At 46.4% G+C, this 22,016-nt stretch overlaps 1 protein-coding gene across 5 annotated transcripts in view; it reads right to left on the bottom strand.

The window, feature by feature from the left end:
- Positions 1 to 22,016, bottom strand: part of AK9 (adenylate kinase 9) — an 829,950-nt gene that overhangs the window by 191,595 nt on the left and 616,339 nt on the right. For 4 of the 5 annotated variants that reach the window (XM_029595283.1, XM_029595288.1, XM_029595285.1 and 1 more), the window contains 2 exons: positions 16,639 to 16,857; positions 12,832 to 13,045 (listed from right to left, as the gene is read on the bottom strand). In XM_029595283.1, the coding sequence (XP_029451143.1) occupies positions 12,832 to 13,045; positions 16,639 to 16,857 (433 nt within the window). The remainder of the gene's footprint in view (positions 1 to 12,831; positions 13,046 to 16,638; positions 16,858 to 22,016) is intronic. The other variant, XM_029595287.1, reaches the window with a different exon arrangement.

The following is a 22,016-nucleotide window of genomic DNA, read 5'->3' as shown; positions in this document are numbered from 1 at the left end:
GAAACGTGGCCAAGATGGCAGCTGGGAGAGTGAGTCTCTGCATTTCATAATTCTTCTTGGAGATTTCCCGAATTGTACTGGCTTGTGAGTGAGAGGCCATTCTGCAGGGTAAGAACATAAGAACATAAGAAAATGCCATACTGGGTCAGACCAAGGGTCCATCAAGCTCAGCATCCTGTTTCCAACAGTGGCCAATCCAGGCCATAAGAACCTGGCAAGTACCCCAAAACTAAGTCTATTCCATGTAACCATTACTAATGGCAGTGGCTATTCTCTAAGTGAACTTAATAGCAGGTAATGGACTTCTCCTCCAAGAACTTATCCAATCCTTTTTTAAACACAGCTATACTAACTGCACTAACCACATTCTCTGGCAACAAATTCCAGAGTTTAATTGTGCGTTGAGTAAAAAAGAACTTTCTCCGATTAGTTTTAAATGTGCCCCATGCTAACTTCATGGAGTGCCCCCTAGTCTTTCTACTATCCGAAAGAGTAAATAACCGATTCACATCTACCCGTTCTAGACCTCTCATGATTTTAAACACCTCCATCATATCCCCCCTCAGTCGTCTCTTCTCCAAGCTGAAAAGTCCTAACCTCTTTAGTCTTTCCTCATAGGGGAGTTGTTCCATTCTCCTTATCATTTTGGTAGCCCTTCTCTGTACCTTCTCCATCGCAATTATATCTTTTTTGAGATGCGGCAACCAGAATTGTACACAGTATTCAAGGTGCGGTCTCACCATGGAGCGATACAGAGGCATTATGACATTTTCTGTTTTATTCGCCATTCCTTTTCTAATAATTCCCAACATTCTGTTTGCTTTTTTGACTGCCGCAGCACACTGCACCGACGATTTCAATGTGTTATCCACTATGACACCTAGATCTCTTTCTTGTGTTGTAACACTTTTTTTGGGGACCATTTTTCTCTTTTTGGAGATCACCACTACTCATGCCTGGTTGGGAAACTAACGTGGTTAGGACTCGAATCGTAGGGGACGAAGCATGTCGACCCGTCTTACCAAAAAGGATAAGGACCAAGAGCGGCCCAAGCTGGCTGACCAGACACCAGGTGAGGAGGCGGGGTCACCCGATCTGATGCTGACTGGGACGCTGGCTGATCTTAAAGTGGCTATTCAAGAGACTTTAAAACCAGAACTTACTAATATTTCTCATAAACTCACTGAACTTACTGCAGCGATTACAGGATTTGAGCTCCGCTTTACGGATTTGGAGCAAAGAGTTTCGGATCTCCAGGATAGCAATCGCGATTCAGGGGCAGACCTTCAGCAGCTGAAAGCCAAAGTGGCAAAGCAGGACGAGAGGCACGAAGACCTGGAGAATAGGTCCAGGTGCTCTAATATTCAGTTGGTGGGGCTGCCTGAGTCCCTGAGTGAGAGAGATTTGGCCCCGACACTGGAAACCTGGCTTACTCGGGAGCTAGCCCTCACGTTGCAGTACGGGCCACTCAGATTTGAGAGGGCACATCGATTGGGGCCAAAGAAGGATGGTCAACTTAAATCCAGTGTGGTTATTGCAAAGTTGCTCAATTTCACCCATAAGGGTGAAATCCTGCGAGCCCTGCGGACGGGAAAAGAGCTTCAGTATGAAAACCAGAAGGTCTTGATCTTTCAGGATTTCTCAGCACAGCTCTCCCAGCAGTGAAGAAAAATGGCTCCCTATTGTGCAAAGCTTTATGCTCTGGGTAACAGAGCCCATTTGGTTTACCCTGCTCGTATCCGGGTGTCCACGGAACAGGGAGCCAGATGGTTGGAAAATGAGGCAGAGGCGCAACATTTTCTCACTACTCAAGAAGCCAGCGGCAAATGACCGGGATCATCCACTTCATCGGCAGCCCCTCCTTGAGGAATACTGATAGGGTTATAGAAACACAGAAACATAGAAATGACGGCAGAAGAAGACCAAACGGCCCATCCAGTCTGCCCAGCAAGCTTCACACATTTTTTTCTCATACTTATCTGTTTCTCTTAGCTCTTTGGTTCTATTTCCCTTCCACCCCCACCATTAATGTAGAGAGCAGTGATGGAGCTGCATCCAAGTGAAATATCAAGCTTGATTAGTTAGGGGTAGTAGGGGTAGTAACCTCCGCAATAAGCAAGCTACACCCATGCTTATTTGTTTTACCCAGACTATGTTATTCAGCCCTTATTGGTTGTTTTTCTTCTCCCCTGCCGTTGAAGCAGGGAGCTATGCTGGATATGCGTGAAGTATCAGTTTTTCTTCTCCCCTGCCGTTGAAGCAGAGAGCTATGCTGGATATGCGTGAAGTATCAGGTTTTCTTCTCCCCTGCCATTGAAGCAGAGAGCCATGCTGGATATGCGTGAAGTATCAGGTTTTCTTCTCCCCTGCCGTTGAAGCAGAGAGCTATGCTGGATATGCGTGAAGTATCAGTTTTTCTTCTCCCCTGCCGTTGAAGCAGAGAGCTATGCAGGATATGCATTGAAAGTGAAGTATCAGGCTTATTTGGTTTGGGGTAGTAACTGCCGTAACAAGCCAGCTACTCCCCGCTTTGTGAGTGCAAATCCTTTTTTCCACATTTCCTCTTGCTTTTGAAGCTTAGAGCGATGTTGGAGTCACAGTAACCATGTGTATGTTTATTGAATAAGGGTATTATCTCCAGGCAGTAGCCGTCATTCTGGCGAGCCACCCACTCTTCATTGACGGCCTCTTGACTTTATGGATCCACCTGTGGCCACTTTCCCAGCTCCACCTTGCATCATGATTGTGTCATGTACTTTGGAGTTACCTTCGGTTGGCGGGTGGCCGCCACACATTGTTATTTTTTAATTATTTTGTTTATCTCCAAGGAAGCTGGTGCCATATTGATGCCATATTGCCGGCAGTCTTAGGAATGCTATGGTTCTCTGTTTGAGGTTATGAAAGTTCACTTTAACCAGTTATAGGTTGTAGTAATGGGGTTTGGAGGGGGGGGGATGTTTGTGTCATTCCCTATCGGCGGATAGCTAAGGGGAAATTTGGGAAGGGATTGCTTGGTTGCGCATCTTTGGTGTGCGATGCCTGGCGCGTGGTGCCTTTGACCCGCGCCTGTTTGAACTCACCTTCGGCGCGGCTGGTGACATTGTCGAGACTGCAAGGTGGGGCAGCGTCGGGAATTGTCCTCTGGGCCTTCGGTGGATTCCGGGTGGCCGAGGGACCCCGCTGGGTCGGAGCAGCTCAGCCAGCGAGGTGAGTCTGGGGAAGGCAGGCCCACGCCTTTTTGAACTCACCCTCGGCGCAGCTGAGGAGAGTATGTTGGGATGTTAACCCCTCCATTAAGAATTTATTTGAGTTGTTTGGGGGGTGGGGAAGCCCCAGCTGGGAATTTTGTTTGATCTGGCATTTTGGTTATTCTGTGTGATTTGTTAATTGATTATTATGCATGGTTGAATTGCACCAATTTTCTCTGCTAATAGCCTAAACTAAAACTGAATTCTACTAGGTCTGAGACCCTTTGGGTGAGTTGATCAAGGAATGCTTTAGACAAGCCCCTGATTCTGTCAGGAGCTGGCTTTGTCCTCAAAAATTGTTTTTAGCTTAGGAGTGAAATTAGAAAGACATTTCACCACTTAACAGCATGCATGACCACATACCAGCAGTGGTTCAGAATTCATTTAGCAGTCTTGTGTCACCTCCAGCAGCTTCATCCATTTCTTGAAAAATATGATCTTGCAATAGTCACTCAACCAATCAGAAACAAAACATGAGGGAAGATTGGCAGTAGCCATCTGACAGGCAAATTGAGCGTCAGCTGGGTGTTAGAAGTGTTCCTTTGTCTGTGCATGCTTAGCCCCAGGGGTGGGGATGGGGGAAGAGGGTTATGGTGGTTGCAAGGCTGCTGGGCTATGCCAGTGGCTGAATGAATGAGAAACCACGAAGCAGGCGCTGGGCTGCTCCTCAGAGTCCTTCTTCCTTAGGTGGGAAGGGGCCAGAGCTAACCTCTTTGGATCCAAAGTGACCCTGCTTAAAAATTAGTCAAGACCACTGAATTAACATAATTCCCTAATCATAATACATCTCCACAGTCCTGTACTATCCCATTCACACTCAAACAATTTTGATTATTTATTTAAAATCATTTAGTATCTGCCTATACCAGAACCACTGTGCTAAGCAGATTACAACACTATGCTCTATACCTTCCTACTGCTATGTATTACACATAGTATCATAGTAAATGATGGAAGATACAGATACAGACCAAAATGGCCCACCCAGTCAGCCCAGTTGAGATTTATCTTCTTGTTAGTTGTGCATATAAAATTCCCAAATGCAGGTCAATACCAACTTCTCCCTTGGGTTTTCAAGCCAATCTCTCAACCCTCCTCTCAGTATCTGTACCAAGCATGGCCGAAGTCCACCACAGTTTTGGCCTCCCTCTATTTTCTTGGAGCTCTGATACAGCTGCATTTTTTTATTCCTTTATCGTTTTCATCTCCACCACCTCTTCCAGGAGGGCATCCCAGGCATACACCAACCAATCGTTGTAAAAATATTTCCTGATGTTGGTCCTGAATCTTTCCCTTCAGAGTTTCAGTTCTATGGCTTTATTTCCATTGGAAAAGGCTTGATTCTTGTGCATCATTAATGCCCTTCAGGTATTTAAATGTCTGAATCATTTCTCCCCTGACCCTCTCTCCTCCAGGGTATAGATATTTAGCTCCTCATAAGTCTTCTGGTGCAGATCCCACACAATTTTGGTTTCCCTTCTCTGGACTACTCTATCCCTTTTGAGATATGGCCTTCAGAACTGAACACAGTATTCCAGGTGAGGCCTCATCAATGACCTGTACAGAGTCATTATTTATTTATTAAAAATGGAATGATAAAAGACTATACAGTAAAGATAGCTTACATCTCTCTATGGCAGGAAAAAGAATCTTAAGAGAGAAACCCAGAACATGTCATCAGGCATTTAAACTAGATGAGGGTGACAGGAAGAAGTCAATGGAATTGGAATGCTGCCCCCATCACATACAAGTACAGAAAGTGAGTGGAGAAAATAAAATTCTTCCATTCTTAAGCATAATAGAAGAAAAGGTGCACAGGAATAGCAGCAAACTGAGAGAGAAAAACTGGAAAGCAATGTGCACATATGCCTGTAGTCTTAGCCATAAAGTTCCAGATTTGTAGGACTTGAATATTATAGAGAAATCAGGCCAAAGAGGTAAAGTGAGGTGACAAAACATTTTTCAGATATATCAGGGAAAGGAGGAAAGCCAGAGGTGCCATTGTAAGATTAAAAGGAGACAAGGGTCATTGTGTGGAGAATGAGGAAAAAGCAGAAATATTGAACAAATTCTTCAGTTTGGTGTTCATTAAAGAAGACCCTGGAGAAGGACTGTTATTGATTAGCAAGTGTGCAGATAACAGTGGGGTAGATAGCAAGTGTTGCTTACCTGTAACAGGTGTTCTCACAGGTCAGCAGGATGTTAGTCCTCCCATATGGGTGACATCACAGGATGGAGCCCTGTACGGAAAACTTTTCTGTCAAAGTTTCTACAAAGCTTTGACTGACACTGGCACACTGAGCCAGATAATTGCAGGCTGAGCACTGAGCATGCTCAGCCTGCAATTATCCCTGTGAGCCACAGGTGTCTCCCTCAGTCTCGTCTTATAGCTAAAAGCGCAAGCGAAACTAAAATAAAAGTAAAAACGTATACAGACCCAACTCCGCGGGGTGGCGGGTGGGTTTCGTGAGGACTAACATCCTGCTGTCCTGTAAGAACACCTGTTACAGGTAAGCAACACTTGCTTTCTCACAGGACGAGCAGGATGGTAGTCCTCACATATGGGTGAGTACCGAGCTGACGATGCCCGAGAGTGCACCAAATGCACCCACGATGCTCAAAAGGCGCAATGACGGGGGTGAAATTTGGAACGGAGGGCATCCTGAAACCTGTAATGGGTTGGTGGAAGGATGTTGGGTAGTTAAACCAAAAGAATAAGAGTAGACGGACTGGCAAAACATGGAGCATGCCGGCAAGTTGTATCTAAGCAATAATGGGATGTGAAGGTATGGAGAGAGCTCCAGGTTGCAACCTGATAAATATGTACAAGCAGCAGTGGCCGAGGGGAAGCTATTGAGGCTGGGATGGATGCAACAGAGTGTGGTTACACACCGTGTTGTAGTGAAATGCCTGCTTGTTGGTAGGAAAAGAGATACAGACCGTCAATTAGGAGGAATAGGTCTGTTTGCCCAGTGGAACTCGCAGGTTGACTCTTGCTACAGAAGGAAAGAGTTAGGTGGAATTCCTATGGAGTGTAGTGCGATCTAAATAGAATGCAAGTACACTATTACTGTCCAAGGAGTGGAAAAAACCCTCTCGCTTTGGTGAGAGAGAGGTGTTGGGAAAAATGGGCAGAGTATATTCTGAGTAAGGTGAGATGCAACATCTACTTTAAGAAGGATATGAAGATGAATACGTAAAATCACTTGGTCACGGAGGAACACAAGGTCGGATGAGTATGTAACAAGGTGTGTAACTCACTGACCCTGTTGGCAGAAGTGACGTTTATGAGGGAAAGAATTTCCCATGCCAAACTGTGAAATGAGAGGAATGGAAAGGCTCGAACGGAGAACATATGAGACTTATAAGCACGAAATATAGGTTCCATTCCGTGACTAGTGAAAATAGAGGCAACTTGATCAGTGGATAATCCATGGTAAGCTGACTCAGAAGGGGTTTACCGTTAATCGGGTATCCCTGCTCCCAAACGATACAGCAATTGGATCAGAGGTGTACCTATGTGGAGGATGTCTGGGGAGCAGAATCCGAGGGAGTAAGAGAAAAGAGTGGTGTAGAAAAAGAAAAAGGGAAATACCCTTTTGTATGCGTCATGTGGTAAATCATGCCATTTTGAATGGTAGGATTTATGTGTGGAAGGTTCGTGACACTACCAGTACCTGAGAACATCAGTGAGTCTACAATTTGAGACTGACTTGTGAGAAGACGAATTGGTTACTGGTTTGATAGATTGAGAAGTATGGGAAGCATACTGGTCTCAGCCAGGACATGGGACTGAGGAACAGTGAACCCCGTCCCGGTTCAACATTACAAGAGTGCTGGCTATGAGAGGCAGCAGAAGAGATGCATTTAAGAGGTCCTTGATGGAAGATAGGCGTCTATAGGAACGCATTGGAAACACGTGTAGGGAGTAGAATCTGTGCACCGAATGGTTCGATTCGGACACAGAGGGCAAGTTCGGTTGACCTCAGCGTTAGAAGATCTTTCCCGCTACACATGAAATCCGAGACCATTCGAGAGGATGGAAAACTACATGGAGAAGGTCTGCTAGTGTGTTCAGTAAATCTCTTAGATAAGTGGCCCGAGGATACATGGAGTGAGCAAGGGCCAAGGGTAGAGCTGCGCAGCTTCCTTGCAGAGCAGCTAAGATGTTGTGCATGCTTGTGTGTTGGAAAGCACATTGTCTCTATGCTGTCTGTCTGTATGCACAAAGATTTGTTGCAGAGGCAGTATTGGAAGGAATAAGGGTATAACACATGGTTACAAGCTCCAGGAAGTTCATGTGAAACTGTGCCTGGAGTGGAGTAGACGTATATTGGGTTGAGAAGCTTTTAGGTCAAACTTTACAACCCTGAGTAAATGCGAGCATGAGCAGAATCAGACTAGGTTTTGGTTCTAGATCTGCAATATGGATGAGGGACGAAAGCGGTTGAACAGCTTAGACCCACTGATAATGGAATTTCACTGAATCTAGCCCATAGCAGTTTTGGATCTATGAGGAAAATGCATAGTGAAAAAACCCCATAGCCCAACAATGAAGAATTGAGGGGCTGAGGTTATGGTAAATGCACGCAGGGACATGTAAGAATTTATTAGAATGTCTGCGCTTATGCTGGACAGGAAAGTCATTATGACTGTGGTGTCCAGAAGTATTGTATAAGGGATTTATGGCAGTGACAGTAATCCCAGTTAGTAAATGTAAGAGTCATGAAGAAGTTAGAGCTCCTTGCGTGGACTGACTGTGGTTATGCAGCTGTCCATGCAAGGAAAAGCGTGAATGATGTTGCACTCCACAGAGAAACAGCAGTCACCGATAGTGATTCAATGAATACCCCAGTTGTCGAAGCTGGTGCAACCAGCGGAGCTTGGGATTGTAATATTGTTGACTCACCATGAAGCACATAGAAAGATTAGAGGTAATGTACTTACTGCGATATGGAAACATGGTAATGAGAGTTACCATTTTACCTGTGCCTTCTGAAGAAAGTTGGTATTTCTGAGGTCCAGGATGGGCGGAGAGTAACTACTTTCTGTTGAAAGAAAGAATAGTGTAATTAAAACTCCCCAACACCCCCCCTCCCCCCCTCTGTGCTTTGTAGCATCTGGAGGAGTGTACCGGGAACTTTGGTACAAGGTGGGGTGGCCACTCTGATATCCGGCCAGTTGGGAGACCAGGAGGTGTCCAACTGGAGGGGCTGATGTAATCTGGATATCATGTAACCTCCCACGGGAGTGTGAGTGGTAAAGTCTTACCCGCATTTCTGTGTGCTGTACAAGGAGACATCAAGACCTGTCGTCAGGCTTTGAGGTGGACTTGCACTTGAGGCAGAATTTGCTGGATCTCATGTTTACAGATCAGCGAATGCACCTGGAACTTTGGTTCTGAAGCAGGAACCAGAAGCCAGAGCATTAATCAGTAGAGAGCCTCGTTGCTGAAGAAAGGAGGATGCCCTGCTGCAATCCCAAAGAAATAATAGAGAGGTTCTCTTGGTATTGTGGCTGACATAGTTGGCATAGCGATATGTGACACTAATACGGTTCTTGGAAGGTACATGACCTAGAACTTTTCAAACCATGTGGCTCGAATTAGAGAACACATCTCAGTGGGAATGCTGCAGAAGAGGGTACTTACCATCCGACGTGGATCGCCGAAGGACGAGCCGGTGAAGATTGCTGGCTCCATGGATTTCAGGAGCCATCGAGGGAGTAGACGCCCTTCTCAACTCTGATGCCTGGTATGGTGACGCAGGTATAGAGGAGACAGGCTGAGCATGGCTGGCGCTACCACGGTAGTATTTTGTGGAGGGCCACAATCCCCCACCGATGTTGGTGGGGCACGCCTCGGGAACAGGGGAGCCGATTAACAGCTTGTGAACCCGGCCCTCATCGCAGCGGCTCGATGTCTCGTGACGCCAGTGCAGAATTCTTCAGAACTCGTTCCAGTGTTTCTGGAGCACCAAGGACTGCCAATACTGTGCGGAACAGTGTCGATGGCAGTGGTGATGTTGCTTGGCCCGAGCATTGCCCAGCATCGAGAAGGATAGCATCAATGTGCTGGATGGCGTCGGTGGCGGACGGTCACCGTGTCGGTGACTATGCATGCCACGGTGCTTGGCCCGGTCTTTCCCCAGCGCCGAGATGGATGCCCTCGCTGTCTTGGATGGTGACTGATGATGGACTGTCAGCATGCCTGCACTGCTCCTGGCACTATGTAGTGTCATAGGCTAATACGGGTCTTTAATAAGAACCCAATGCATGGAGCACTGTGTTTAGGCGAGGAAATTATGTGGCGGTGCTATGTCGGTATTGACGGTGTCGATGGCGGCTGAAGTGGCCTCAAGGGTATCGTAAAAAATATATATGAAAAAAGTCAATGACTTGGCCAGAGCAATGATGACAGTGACAGAAGCACTGACAGCATCGGCGTAGGTATCTATGGGAATGATGTGGCATCGAATAATCGAAAAAATATCATTGGCATCGGAAAAATGATACCGGCATCGACAGAGTCAATGACTGCATCGATAGGAATGTCGAAGACACCGATGGAAACGACATGGGCGTCGAGGGCATCGATGTATGGAGGTGGGCGCCGACGGCATCGGTGGCATGGCCACAAGCATCGACGGCATGGCCATGGGCGTCGATGGTATCGATTGGATCGACTCGGACACCAATGGCATCCATGGCATCGATGCCACTGACATGGGCATTGCTGGCACCGACATGGGCGCCAATGGAATCGATGTTGGCATGGATGCCATCGATGGAATTGACATTGGTGTCGATGGAATCCACTTTGGCATCGATGCCAACCCTTGAATTGACATTGGCATTGATGTCCATCAATGGAATCAACCTGGGCATCAATGGCCATCGATGGCATCAATGAAATGAAGGATGGCATCGATGGAAATGACCCTGGCATCGATGGAAGTGCCCCAGGTGATGGTAGCATCGACCCGGGCATGGATGGCACCGACAAGACAAGGTGTACGTCAATGGCATCCATCCGGGCAATGATGGCACCAATGAAACCCAAGGAAAAATCAGTGCCATGGATGAAAAACATCCATGGCACTGATAGAAACGATGCAGGGACCGATGGCATCAGTGTACCATGGGGGGAGGGGTACCGATGGCATCCAGGATGTTCTGAAGGGGGCATCGACTGCACGAGGGTACCGAGGAATCGAAGAACTTGAATTGAAAGCGGCCCTGGCGGCAACGGAAACCGTGGAAGACCCTGTCCCACTAGCGCTAATAACCAGACAGAGTGTCAGAGAGGGACACTCCCAGGCTATGTGTGGCTAACTGAAAACATAGGGAGAGGGAAGGCCGCAGTCAGTTGGCAGGCCAGGAAGGTGACAGGAACCGACTGAAAAAACAGGGCACAGTACTCACCGAGCGTCGAATAAACATACGTCAAGGGACACCAATGCAGGGAAAAGTGTTTGTGAAGAAAAGTTCAAGTGTTTCCATAAGGAAAAAGTGTTAGAGCTCCTAACCGCTATGCTTACTGCAGAGCAGAAAAAAGAAGACTGAGGAAGACACCTGTGGCTCACAGGGATAATTGCAGGCTGAGCATGCTCAGTGCACTCAGTGTGCCAGTGTCAGTCAAAGCTTTGTAGAAACTTTGACAGAAAAGTTTTCCGTACAGGGCTCCATCCTGTGATGTCACCCATATGTGAGGACTACCATCCTGCTTGACCTGTGAGAATCCCATTTGCAGAAGAGCGGGTTTGGGTAGGGCTAGCAAAACTGAAAGTGAGCAAGGCTATGGGGCTGGTTGAGGTACATCCAGGATATTAAAGAAGCTCAGAGAAGTGCTGGCAGGTCTGCTGAAAGACTTATTCAATAGATCTCTGGAAATGAGCATGATAATCCAAGATCAAAGAAAGGCTGTGTGGTCCCACTTCACAAAACTGGGAGCAAACAGGCTGGAAACAACAGTCCACTGAGCTTTACCTTGGTGGTAGGAAAATTAATGTAGACCATCTACAACCCAATGGATTGCAGGATCTGAGGCAACATGATTTTACTAGAGGAAGGTTATGTCAAACGATTCTGATTTTTTTTTGATTGGACAACTAGAGAATTAGATCAAGGATGAGCACTCAATGTGATTTATCTGGATTTTAGCAAATCTTTTGAGAGTGTCCCACACAGGAAGCTCATGAACAAATTGAGAAGTGTGGGTATGGGTCCCAAGGTGGTGGAATGGATTATAAACTGGTTAACTGACAGACGTCAGCAAGTGGTGGTAAATGGAAACTACTCTGAGGAGAGAAGAGTGATAAGTGGAGTGCCTCAAGGATAGGTTCTGGAGCTGGTTTTTTTCTTTAGACCACACAAGTGGGGATGGAACCACAGTACCACTTCCTTTCCCTAATATCCTGCATTTCTATTACTTTGATATCATTTTAACAAAAAGAACTACTCCACTCACTTTTCTCCTATCACTGTCTTTTTTAAATTGATTATAACCCGATATGGTGACATCCCATTCATGGAACTCATTGAGCCTCACTTCTGTAATAGCAACAATAGCCAAGACTGTTCTGTTTTTACAGTTCACTGTACCTCCTTGTCAAGGTTGACAGGGTTTGAACCTGCAGCTCTGGGACTTACAGGCCATAAACTAGTCACTGCTGGCTTTCCTACAAGTCCTAGCATTTCTACCTTGCATTCCTGGGAGAGCTAGACACACCTCCACAGCAGTACTCCGTGTGCCCAAACTAACATCATCATATAAGGTACACCCAGGCACACAGTTGCTAGGTCCAAGAGCTTTCTTGGCATCTGCTCCATGAAAGTTCTATCTGTCTGGCCTATGTTCCTAACCTTGTTCCAACGTTTCTGCCCTGTAACCTCATTCCAATATTCCTGCTTTGTAATTATGCTCGTTTTATAAACTTGTTTCTGCCTTCTCATCCAACTCCTATCCAGTCTCTGGACTCTACCATTGTGTCTGGCCTTGCCTCTTAAGGTACCCACCTTATCTCTGGGACAGCTTCTGCTTGCCCAAGCCCTGATATCCCTTCCACTCCTTTCTAAGAATAGTATAAACTGTTCTACCCATACACTGTCTCTGTAACCAACCTAACTTATTGTAACACACTTTGGGCAGCATATTCAAAGCACATTCATCGTTCGATAGCCAGATAAGTAGGACTTATCCGGCTATCTATTGAGCCACTGAATATCCGGGTATATTCAGCAGCCGCTAGATGGCCGGATAAATCACTTATCTTTCAACCACATAAAGGTACAACTTTTCTGGCTAAATAGTGATTTGTGCGCAGATATTCAGCTGAATATCCCTTGTAAGTTAGCCAGATATGGCTGAATATTGAGCCCTTTGAATTCTTTTGTTGAAAAAGCTTGATACAATTTTGATGATGATTTAATTTAAAAAAGGGTTGGCTGCATTCACGTACTTCAGGACTCCCTCTCTCTCCTAAATTTTATGGACAAAAAGAAGGCAATACATTATTATATTCACACCTAGAAGATATGAAAGCGTGAAAGCCGGTATTCTCTACCTGTAACCCCTGGAGCTCACCTGTACTTTTCCCAGATTTGGGTGGTCCCACAATTGCAATCTTTACTGGCACAGAAGATTTGGGTTTTGGCTGGCGTAAATACTTAATGGGATTTGTCATGAAGGTTTCCTTGTTTTCTTTGGTTTGAAAGTAGTAGATATGTTGGCGATAGATCACTGGATAACCGGGATTCTCTGGGGTTATCATGGGCTTGATTGCGTCTCCTTGAAAAAGCTGAAAAAAATTTGCCTATTACATTTGCAATATTTTCATTATTTTGACTTTTATAATGGTTTGTAAATTTACATTCAGTCCTTTTTCCTTATATGTCAGGGCTAATACACGTTTTTGCATTTGAGGAGCTCTGACAAGATTACAGGGCGCACAAGTACATCAAAAACACTTCAAAATCCAAATCTGCAGGCCAGATTTAATTATGTATTCAAAAAAGTCACCAAACCCTCAACAAATTATGAACATTTGGCATGCACAGTGAATCAGCATTTTCACAAAATGCACGGCACCTGCTTAAAATCTTATGATTTCTTTCACTGGGTAACAAAATAGAGCAGAAACAGTTTGGCATAAAGGAAAAGAAATGATTGCCCCTGCAGACTGCTGCAGTCTTGTTGTCTAATCCTTAAAAATTGTGCTGGCAGTTGCGTGTGGTGATATTTATAACAAGGGATTCAGTCTCGTTCCTTCAGTCCCCTCTCCCCTCCCACATGTGTCACCCACTGGCCTGCCCTCCACAGTCTACCCAAGTCTTGCTCCCTTAACCACCTCTCCCCTAGAAACAAAAGACACATGGAACCCATATGGATTTAGGCCTGATGTACAATGTAATAGGTGTGGGCTTGGCCCTCAGAAAGCCATGAATAAACAATTGCAATATAGTGAACCTCCTTTACTAAGAATAGCACTAACTGCCAGCTCTCAAACAACAACCTTACCTATGAAATGGCAACACTGCTAATATTACATCAGGTCTTAAAACATCAATATACCTCCTATTTAGAAAACAAAACAAGCCAGGCTTCCTAAAATAACTGTAAAATAAAAAAATACATGTACTTAAAAGTATTGCACAAAAGCTTTTAAAACTACATAGGCCCCTTTTTCAGATGTAAGATCAGAGACATTCACATCTGAAGACAGGTCCTATTTTGTCTTAATAACTAGCGTATAATATTTTTGGATAATACTTACATAGCTCCAATAAAAGCTATCACAGCTTACCAAAAACACAGTTACTCGAAGAGATTGTTGTGGATTGGGGGAGGGACAGCTGTACAAAATTTATCCTCTCTCTTACACACTCACACACAGGTTCTTTCATACACACCCACCAACTCTCCCCCACCCTCTCATACCAGCTCTCACTCCCCCCCCCCCCACCCCCCCAGATCCACCTAGGTTCTCACCCACCCATCCACAAACACATAAGCAGTCATCCATCCACACCCACACACTGGCAGTCACACTTACACACACATTTCCACACAGGCTCTCACCCAGCCAAACACATACTTAGTCCTCACCCCCCCACACACACACACACCGAGGCTCTCACCCACCCACAGGCTCTGACCCTTCCCCCCCCCACACACACAGTCATCCACCCATACCTACACATAGGTAGTCACACATACATTCACACACATAGCTTTCACCCAGCCACGTACATACTCAGTCTCTCTCCCAGCCACCCAGTCACCCACCCACCCACACATATACACCCACACTCCTACAAACAGTGGCTCTTAACCCCCACGTGCATACAGTCTTTCACCCCATATACACAGGACATCAACCACACAGGTAATCATCCACACACACACACACACACACAAGCAGGTACCCACCCACACCTTGGTTCTCAACACCCCCACCCTCACCCCCATAATCAGATATCCACACACACACACACACAAGTAGTCACCCCCACACACAATTATACACACACAAATACAAACACACACAGGGTATGGGCCTCTTCTTTAGCCGCCAGTGGGCTAGGGTCTGTTAGCGGCATTACGTTCTCCTTCTCCCTTCACCACCAGCAGGATGGGGTCTGCTGGTGGTCACCGTGTCCTGCTTTTCCCTTCTGCCACCAGTGGGATGGGGTTCACTGGCAGCCACTGCGTCTTCCTTCTCCCTTTTACCGCCGAGGTGATGGGGTCCACTAACAGCTACCCCGTCATCCTTCTCCCTTCAGCCACCAATGGGATGGGGTCTGCTGGTGTCCACCATGTCATCCTTCTCCCTTCGGCTGCCAGTAGGATGGGGTCCACTGGCGGCCACCTGTTGCCCTCCTCCCTTCTGTCGCTGGCAGGATGGGGTCCACTGGTGGCCACCGCATCCTCCTTCTCCCTTCAGCCACCAGTGGGATGGGGGTCTGCTGATGGCCACTGTGTCATCCTTCTTCCTTCCGCCACTGGCGGGATGGGGTCCATTGCATCCTATCTCTTTAGCCACCATGGAGCCGAGTTGTCGGACAGGTGACAGCAAGCGTCGCTTTTATCCCAACTTCATCTCCTACTGCTACAGGGCTGATCTCGCAGTAAGAGCTGTGAGATTGGCTCCGTGGCAGCAGTAGACGACATTTGAATAAACACAACTCCTGCTGCCCATGGGGGATGATGTAGGCCAGGGTATGTGTGATGCCATTGATAGGATCGGGCAATGGTTTGCTTTTGTGAAATTAGAATAGAAAAGACCCTCTGGGTGTCTTAGGTCTTCATTACTAGGCCAAGAGAGTAATGCTGTGAACAGAAAGCAAAGCTAAGCTATTTGTTTTTGCATTTATCTAAAGTCTTATGATCTGATGAATGATTAAGTCATAACTGTCTGAAATTAAGAATTATTTTAAATCAATACTTGGGAGTATTAGATCATAAATGAAACTGCAATTGTTCCACATTTCACAGGAGATAAACATTTTTTCCAGTTGAAAATTTGAAAAACATCGCATGATGCTCCATCTAAGATGGAGGACAAAATGACGTCTTGTCCTTGGATCTAAAATGGTGGATAAGATTTAAGTTGGAGGAAAGGGGCTTATTATAGCTTACATCATACTAATTACTAATCAGTATATATTTGGATGAAGGAATAAACCCCATCCATGATTGGCTCCATGAGGGGATGAATTCATGAGAATATGATGAAAGGAAATGGGTTAATCAAAGAATAATATATTGATTGGCTGTGTATGTGTGTAATGAAAAATGAGAAATATATAACAAGCTGCCTCTGCAGGATATGGCTGAGCAACTACATTTTTATATTTTACTGTTAGAGCTGTACGTTTTGCAACAAAACCACATAAAAGAGGAAGTTTTGATTTCATGTCACATTTTCTTGGTCAAGTCACTCTGCCACTTTAAGAGTTTGCTTTTGGAGACAAAAAGGAACCTGTGAGCAGTTTTGTTTTGATATCAGGGATTTTTATCCTTGCCCAATCTGATGTATTAAATTGGGATGGCACTTGTCACCCTGTAGCAACACCAATGGGCTGGGGATTCACTGAATCTCTTGAAGGCCCTGACCGCATGCCACTGGGTGCTGGAATGTTCCCTCATTTGGTAGAAATAATTTAGAGAGGAAGTGGCTGATACAGCACTGGTTGACAGTCAGTAGAAGCACAAGTCAACAGAAGGAAAGGCCCACAGGGAAAAAGAGAGGCCATAAGAAGCAAACGAGAGCATGCTAACAATAGTCTTTACTCAAACAAAAATATATGCTCGAGCATTTTTAAATGTGTGGAACAGAGGTTATTCCTTCAGGCAAACCTCCAATGACATATCTCAGTGATAACACTGTACCTTGACAGGATCCCATCTACCAAAGGCGCTTGGATGCTTATAGGAGAAGCGTAGCATCTTTTTAGCCAACATCAAACTAATAGGAAAACACTTCTCAAACAGACATTCTCTGTTTTCCACCAGGTGTTTCAGCTTCTTATATATCTGATACTGCACAACGTGAGGTTTTCGCACCCCACTGATGGTGATAAAAGGTATCATTCGTTTTTCAAGCTCTTCCTGCAAATAAAATAAATTATAAAAAGTAAAATCAAATGGTTTGCATTGTCAGGTGGCATCATATGGTTCATGTATTAAAACCCTTCATTGCACAAAAAGTTAAGTATTGACCAGTAGCAATGTAGTTTTACCAAGGTCTACTGATGACTGTTAAATTTTCCGGATCATGTGATGTCCCCGTGAGCCTGCGTACTCATCCTGGGGCCTGCCGACGCTGCACTCCTCTTCACAGCGGCAAGATCACCACCACCATGTTGTCCCCAGGATTCCCCATAGGACACCTACTCTTAAAGGCCCTACAGTGGGAACCTTGGCTATCGGTGCTCAGAGATGACATCAGATAGCTGGGTATTTAAACCCCAGCCACGCAATGAACATACACCTCAGCACCAGGTCATTGCTTCCTCCTGAATTCCTGCTCTTGTGCCTGCTTCATTTCTCCAGCCCAGCCTGTCTTGTCTTATCTAGCTCCTGCCTTCCTTTCTGCTCAGTCCTTCTCTTTGTCTCCTTCACCTGCTTTTGGACTGACTTCTGGATGTGACCTTCACCGGGACTTCAAACAATCTTGTCTGCAGCCCGGACCCTTGCTCAGATATTGACTATTCTTGCCCACTACTCACCACTGACCTTTGCCTGGAATCTGACCCTTCTAGTCTGCTGCCTGCTCCTAGCCTGATTCTGGACCTATGCCCTTGCCTCCTCCTTAAAGACTCTCGCTTAAGACCTGCCAGCCCCTGGAGCCCAAGGGTTCAACCTGAGGGGAAAGGGGTTGGCATAGATGAAGTTCCTGGTTCACCTCTTCCACGCATATATCCGCCAACTCTCAGTGAGGACCTACGAGGCCTTCCCTGTAGGTTCAGCCAACTTCACTACAGCACAAGGTACATGAATCTTACAATGACACTATGCACTCTAGCAGGAAACTTCAAGTAGGACAGTCAAAAAGTAGTCAGAAAGATAAGGCTGTAGAAATTTTCTGAAATAGGATTCTAGGATATGTAACTAGTATGAGCAATAAAAAGAACTGTTAGAGCTGTTGCAGTGTAATATTGCATTAAATTCAAGGCAAGTGTTCTCTATCCCATCAGTTGCTCCTCCTCCATGGTATGTGCTTCTTTTATAATCAGGAAGCATAGGAGGGGATCGGATATAAACTCTGCTGAAAGTCTTTATATTTTGTAACAAAGTCATATATGCCAGAATCTGCCATTTTAATATTCTTAGGCAACTAATTTGTTTAGGAGATGTGGGAAGGAAGTTCAGGAAAGAAAAACTGTGTTTTTTACCTCCAGCAGATGGAGACAGAACATGAAAGCTTTGTAGGCAACAGCTTGCATAAGCTACTGTGCAATCTGCATATGGGGATAGATAAAGATGTAAACATGTACACCCTGGAGGAAAGCAAGATAGGGGAGATAAGAAAGAGACATTCAAATAACATAGTAACATAGTAATGATGGCAGAAAAAGACCAAAATGATCCTTCCAGTCTGCCCAGCAAGCTTCCCAAGGTAGTAACTGCTGCTCTGTGCACGTTACCCCCATGTTTCTGTTAGGGTAGTAACTGCCTCTCCGTGCAGGTTACTCCCAAGCTTTTTCATTTATTCCCATACTCTAGCCTTTAGGGATTCACAGTGTTTATCCCACACCCCTCTGAAATCCTTCACAATTTTAGTCTTCACCACTTCCTCCAGAAGGGCATTCCAGGTATCCACCAGCCTCTCAGTGAAGAAATATTTCCTGACATTGGTTCTAAGTCTTCCTCCCTGGAGTTTCAAATCATGACCTTAGTTCAACTAAATTGTTTCCAATGGAAAAGGTTTGTTGTTGACCATGGATCATTAAAACCTTTCAGGTATCTGAAGGTTTGTATCATATCACCCCTGCTCCTCCTCTCCTCCAGGGTATACATATTCAGGTTCTTCAACCTCTCCTCATAAGGCATTTGATGGAGACCACCCACCATTTTGGTCACCCTTCTCTGGACCGCTTCCATCCTGTCTCTGTCCTCTTTGAGATATGGTCTCCAGAACTGAACACAGTGCTCCAGGTGAGGCCTGTTATGCCCATCTATCGCAGATGGCTGCTGCCACTTCTGCTCACCTCTTTCTTCACCTCCCCAACTCCATGGGGTAGATTGGCAGCATCCGCTAGCTCCCTACGACCTGCCTACTACTTCCAGGCTCCTGGGTCGGCATGGACGCCGCCGACCGCCATCTGATCTCTCCAGGTGCGCACGCTCGCACACAGGCCAGTCTTATCCACGTCATGGCGGGAACCTCGGGGTGTCCCTTCCAGATGACGTCAGGATCTGTGGATATTTAAACCTGCTGGCCCTCTCCAAAGACGATTTGGCAAAGAGTGACATCCTTGCTATTTCCGCCTCACTTCCTGAGGACAGCAAAATTGCTTACCTTGTAATAGGTGTTATCCCAGGACAGCAGGATGTAGTCCTCACATATGGGTGACATCATCAGATGGAGCCCTGATACGGAAAACTTCTGTCAAAAGTTTCTAGAAACTTTTGGTTGGCACACTGAACCCACTGAGCATGCCCAGCATGCCATGATATTCTCAGCCACAGGGGTCTCCCTTCAGTCTCGTTTGTAGCATTATGCATGAGCTAAAAAAATAAAATAATAAAACGATTCGGACCCAACTCCGCGAGGTGGCGGGTGGGTTCTGTGAGGACTACATCCTGCTGTCCTGGGATAACACCTATTACAAGGTAAGCAATTTTGCTTTATCCCAGGACAAGCAGGATGATAGTTCTCACATATGGGTGATTAGCAAGCTACAGGCTGAGTCATTCTTACATTATACCAACAGCATACAACTTGTGCAAGAAGCACAACAACAGGTGTACTGCTGGAAAAAATGAGGCAGCCTGAAAATCACAGCAGGATGGATATAGAAGGAGTTGGAGTTATACTGGAAATAAGTTCTTTAAGACAGATTGTGTTGCGGTCTCGGTCGCCACGGTGGCGCCCGAGACCTTACCTTCTTCCAGGGTCCCGGGGAGTTGCCGCGTTCCGCGGCCTCAGGACCTCGGCCACCGCTTCCCCCAGCCGTTTCGGTCCTCCGCGGGCCTGCAGGGTCTTCGGGCGCCATGCGCCGGCTCCCACGCTGCCGCTGGCGTGCTCTCGCGGCCAGCCCCGCCCCCAGGCGCGCGCGCGCGGCTGACCTCCCGTTTTAAAGGGACCAGCGCGGGAAAACCCGGCTCCTCCCTTCTTTGACGTCAGACGCTGCAGGGCTATTTTAGCCCTGCAGTTCCTTCTCTTCTTTGCCTTGCAACGAGGTTCACTACTTCCGGTAGTTCTAAGTTGCGTTCTGGATTGCCTGCTACCTGCCTTGACCACGGATTGCCTGACTCCGCTTGCCTGTTACCTGCCTGACTCCGCTCTGCCTGACTCCGCTTGCCTGCTACCTGCCTTGACCACGGTTTGCCTGACTCCGCTTGCCTGCTACCTGCCTTGTCCACGGTTTGCCTGACTCCGCTTGCCTGTTTCCTGCCTTGACTCCGGTTCGTAGTTTTGACCCTGCTTCTTCAGCCTGCCCTGACCTCGGTTCATGACCCCGACTTCTGCTCGCCCGCTGCCTGCCCAGACTCCGGTCCGGATTCCACTCCTGGGTTTCTTCGGTCTCGCCTAAGTCCCAGCGGTCCGGGTCCCTACGGGCTCCTCCTGGGGGGACCTCGGGCTTCCAGGGCGAAGTCTCCTAAGTCCTAGCAACCCGGGCTCCCACAGCTCCTCTGGAGGAGTCTCGGGTTTCCAGGTGAAGATCCTGTTGCCCAGTGGGAGTTCTGCCTACCGACTGTTCCCTCGGGCCAGTCGGCCCAAGGATCCACATCCGGATTGTCTCCAGCATTACAGATTGTCCAAAGGCTGAATCTTGTCATCCTTCTTTGTGCAAACAATAATGAGCTGCAAAGGTTTGAAGGGAACTCCATGTTGCAGCTTTACATATGTCGAGAATGGGCACTGAACGATAGTGTGCTACTGATGTAGACATAGCCCTTACTGAATGTGCTTTTACTTGCCCCTGGAGAGGAATGTTTGCTTTTTCAATTCAGAATTCGATACAGTCTGCTAGCCAGTTGGAGAGAGTCTGTTTTCCTACCGCAACTCCTGGTTTGTTTTTGTCAAAAGAAACAAAGAGTTGGGTGGATTTCCTATGGACTGCAGTGCGGTTCAGGTAAAAAGCTAGCGCACGTTTACAGTCTAAGGTGTGTAAGATTCTCTCTCCCTGGTGAGAGTGAGGTCTTGGAAAGAAAGTAGGCAAGACTATTGACTGTTTGATGTGAAAATCCATTACTACTTTTGGTAGGAATTTGGGGTGAGTGCGAAGGACTACTCTGTCATGCAGGAACCTTGTGTAGGGTGAGTATGTGACGAGAGTTTGTAACTCATTGACCCTCCCAGCTGATGTAATGGCTACTAGGAAAAATACTTTCCATGTAAGAAATTTTTCACCACAGGAATGTAGAGGCTCGAATGGTGACCGCATGAGTCTCGTTAGTACTATATTGAGGTCCCATTCAGTGACCGGTGGTCGAATGGGAGGCTTAAGGTGAAGTAAGCCTCTCATAAAACGACTTACTAGGGGTTGCGCTGTTATTGGCGCATCTATGCCCTTGTGGTATACCGCTATGGCACTCATGTGTACCCTTACAGAGGATGTCTGGAGACCAGAATCCAAAAGGTGGCATAATCTAGTAACGAAGGAGTGGGGCAAGAGAAAGGGTCAAAACTTTTTTGTGTGCACCACTTAGTAAATCTAGTCCACTTAAAATGGTAAGATTTACGTGTGGAAGGCTTTCGTGAAGCTACGAGAACTTTAGAGACTTGCGTTGAAAGATTAAGTGGTTGCAGAATTAAGCTTTCAACATCCAAGCTGTCAGGGCAAGAGTTGTCAGGTTGGGATGACGCAACTTGCCCTGATTCTGAGTTATGAGAGTGGGTGCTGTGCCCAGGCGAATTGGCTCTCTGATCGAGAAGTCGAGGAGTATGGGAAACCATACTTGTCGAGGCCAATACGGGGCTATGAGGATCATTGTTCCTCTGTCCTGTTGTAGCTTCACGAGAGTTTTGGCTATGAGCGGGATTGGAGGATACGTATATAGAAGTCCTGTGTTCTAGGGGCGAGCAAAGGCGTTCCTGG

The sequence above is a fragment of the Rhinatrema bivittatum genome, chromosome 3, assembly GCF_901001135.1.
Source record: "Rhinatrema bivittatum chromosome 3, aRhiBiv1.1, whole genome shotgun sequence".
Lineage (NCBI taxonomy): Eukaryota > Metazoa > Chordata > Amphibia > Gymnophiona > Rhinatrematidae > Rhinatrema > Rhinatrema bivittatum.
This window is presented reverse-complemented; position numbering and strand designations above follow the sequence as displayed.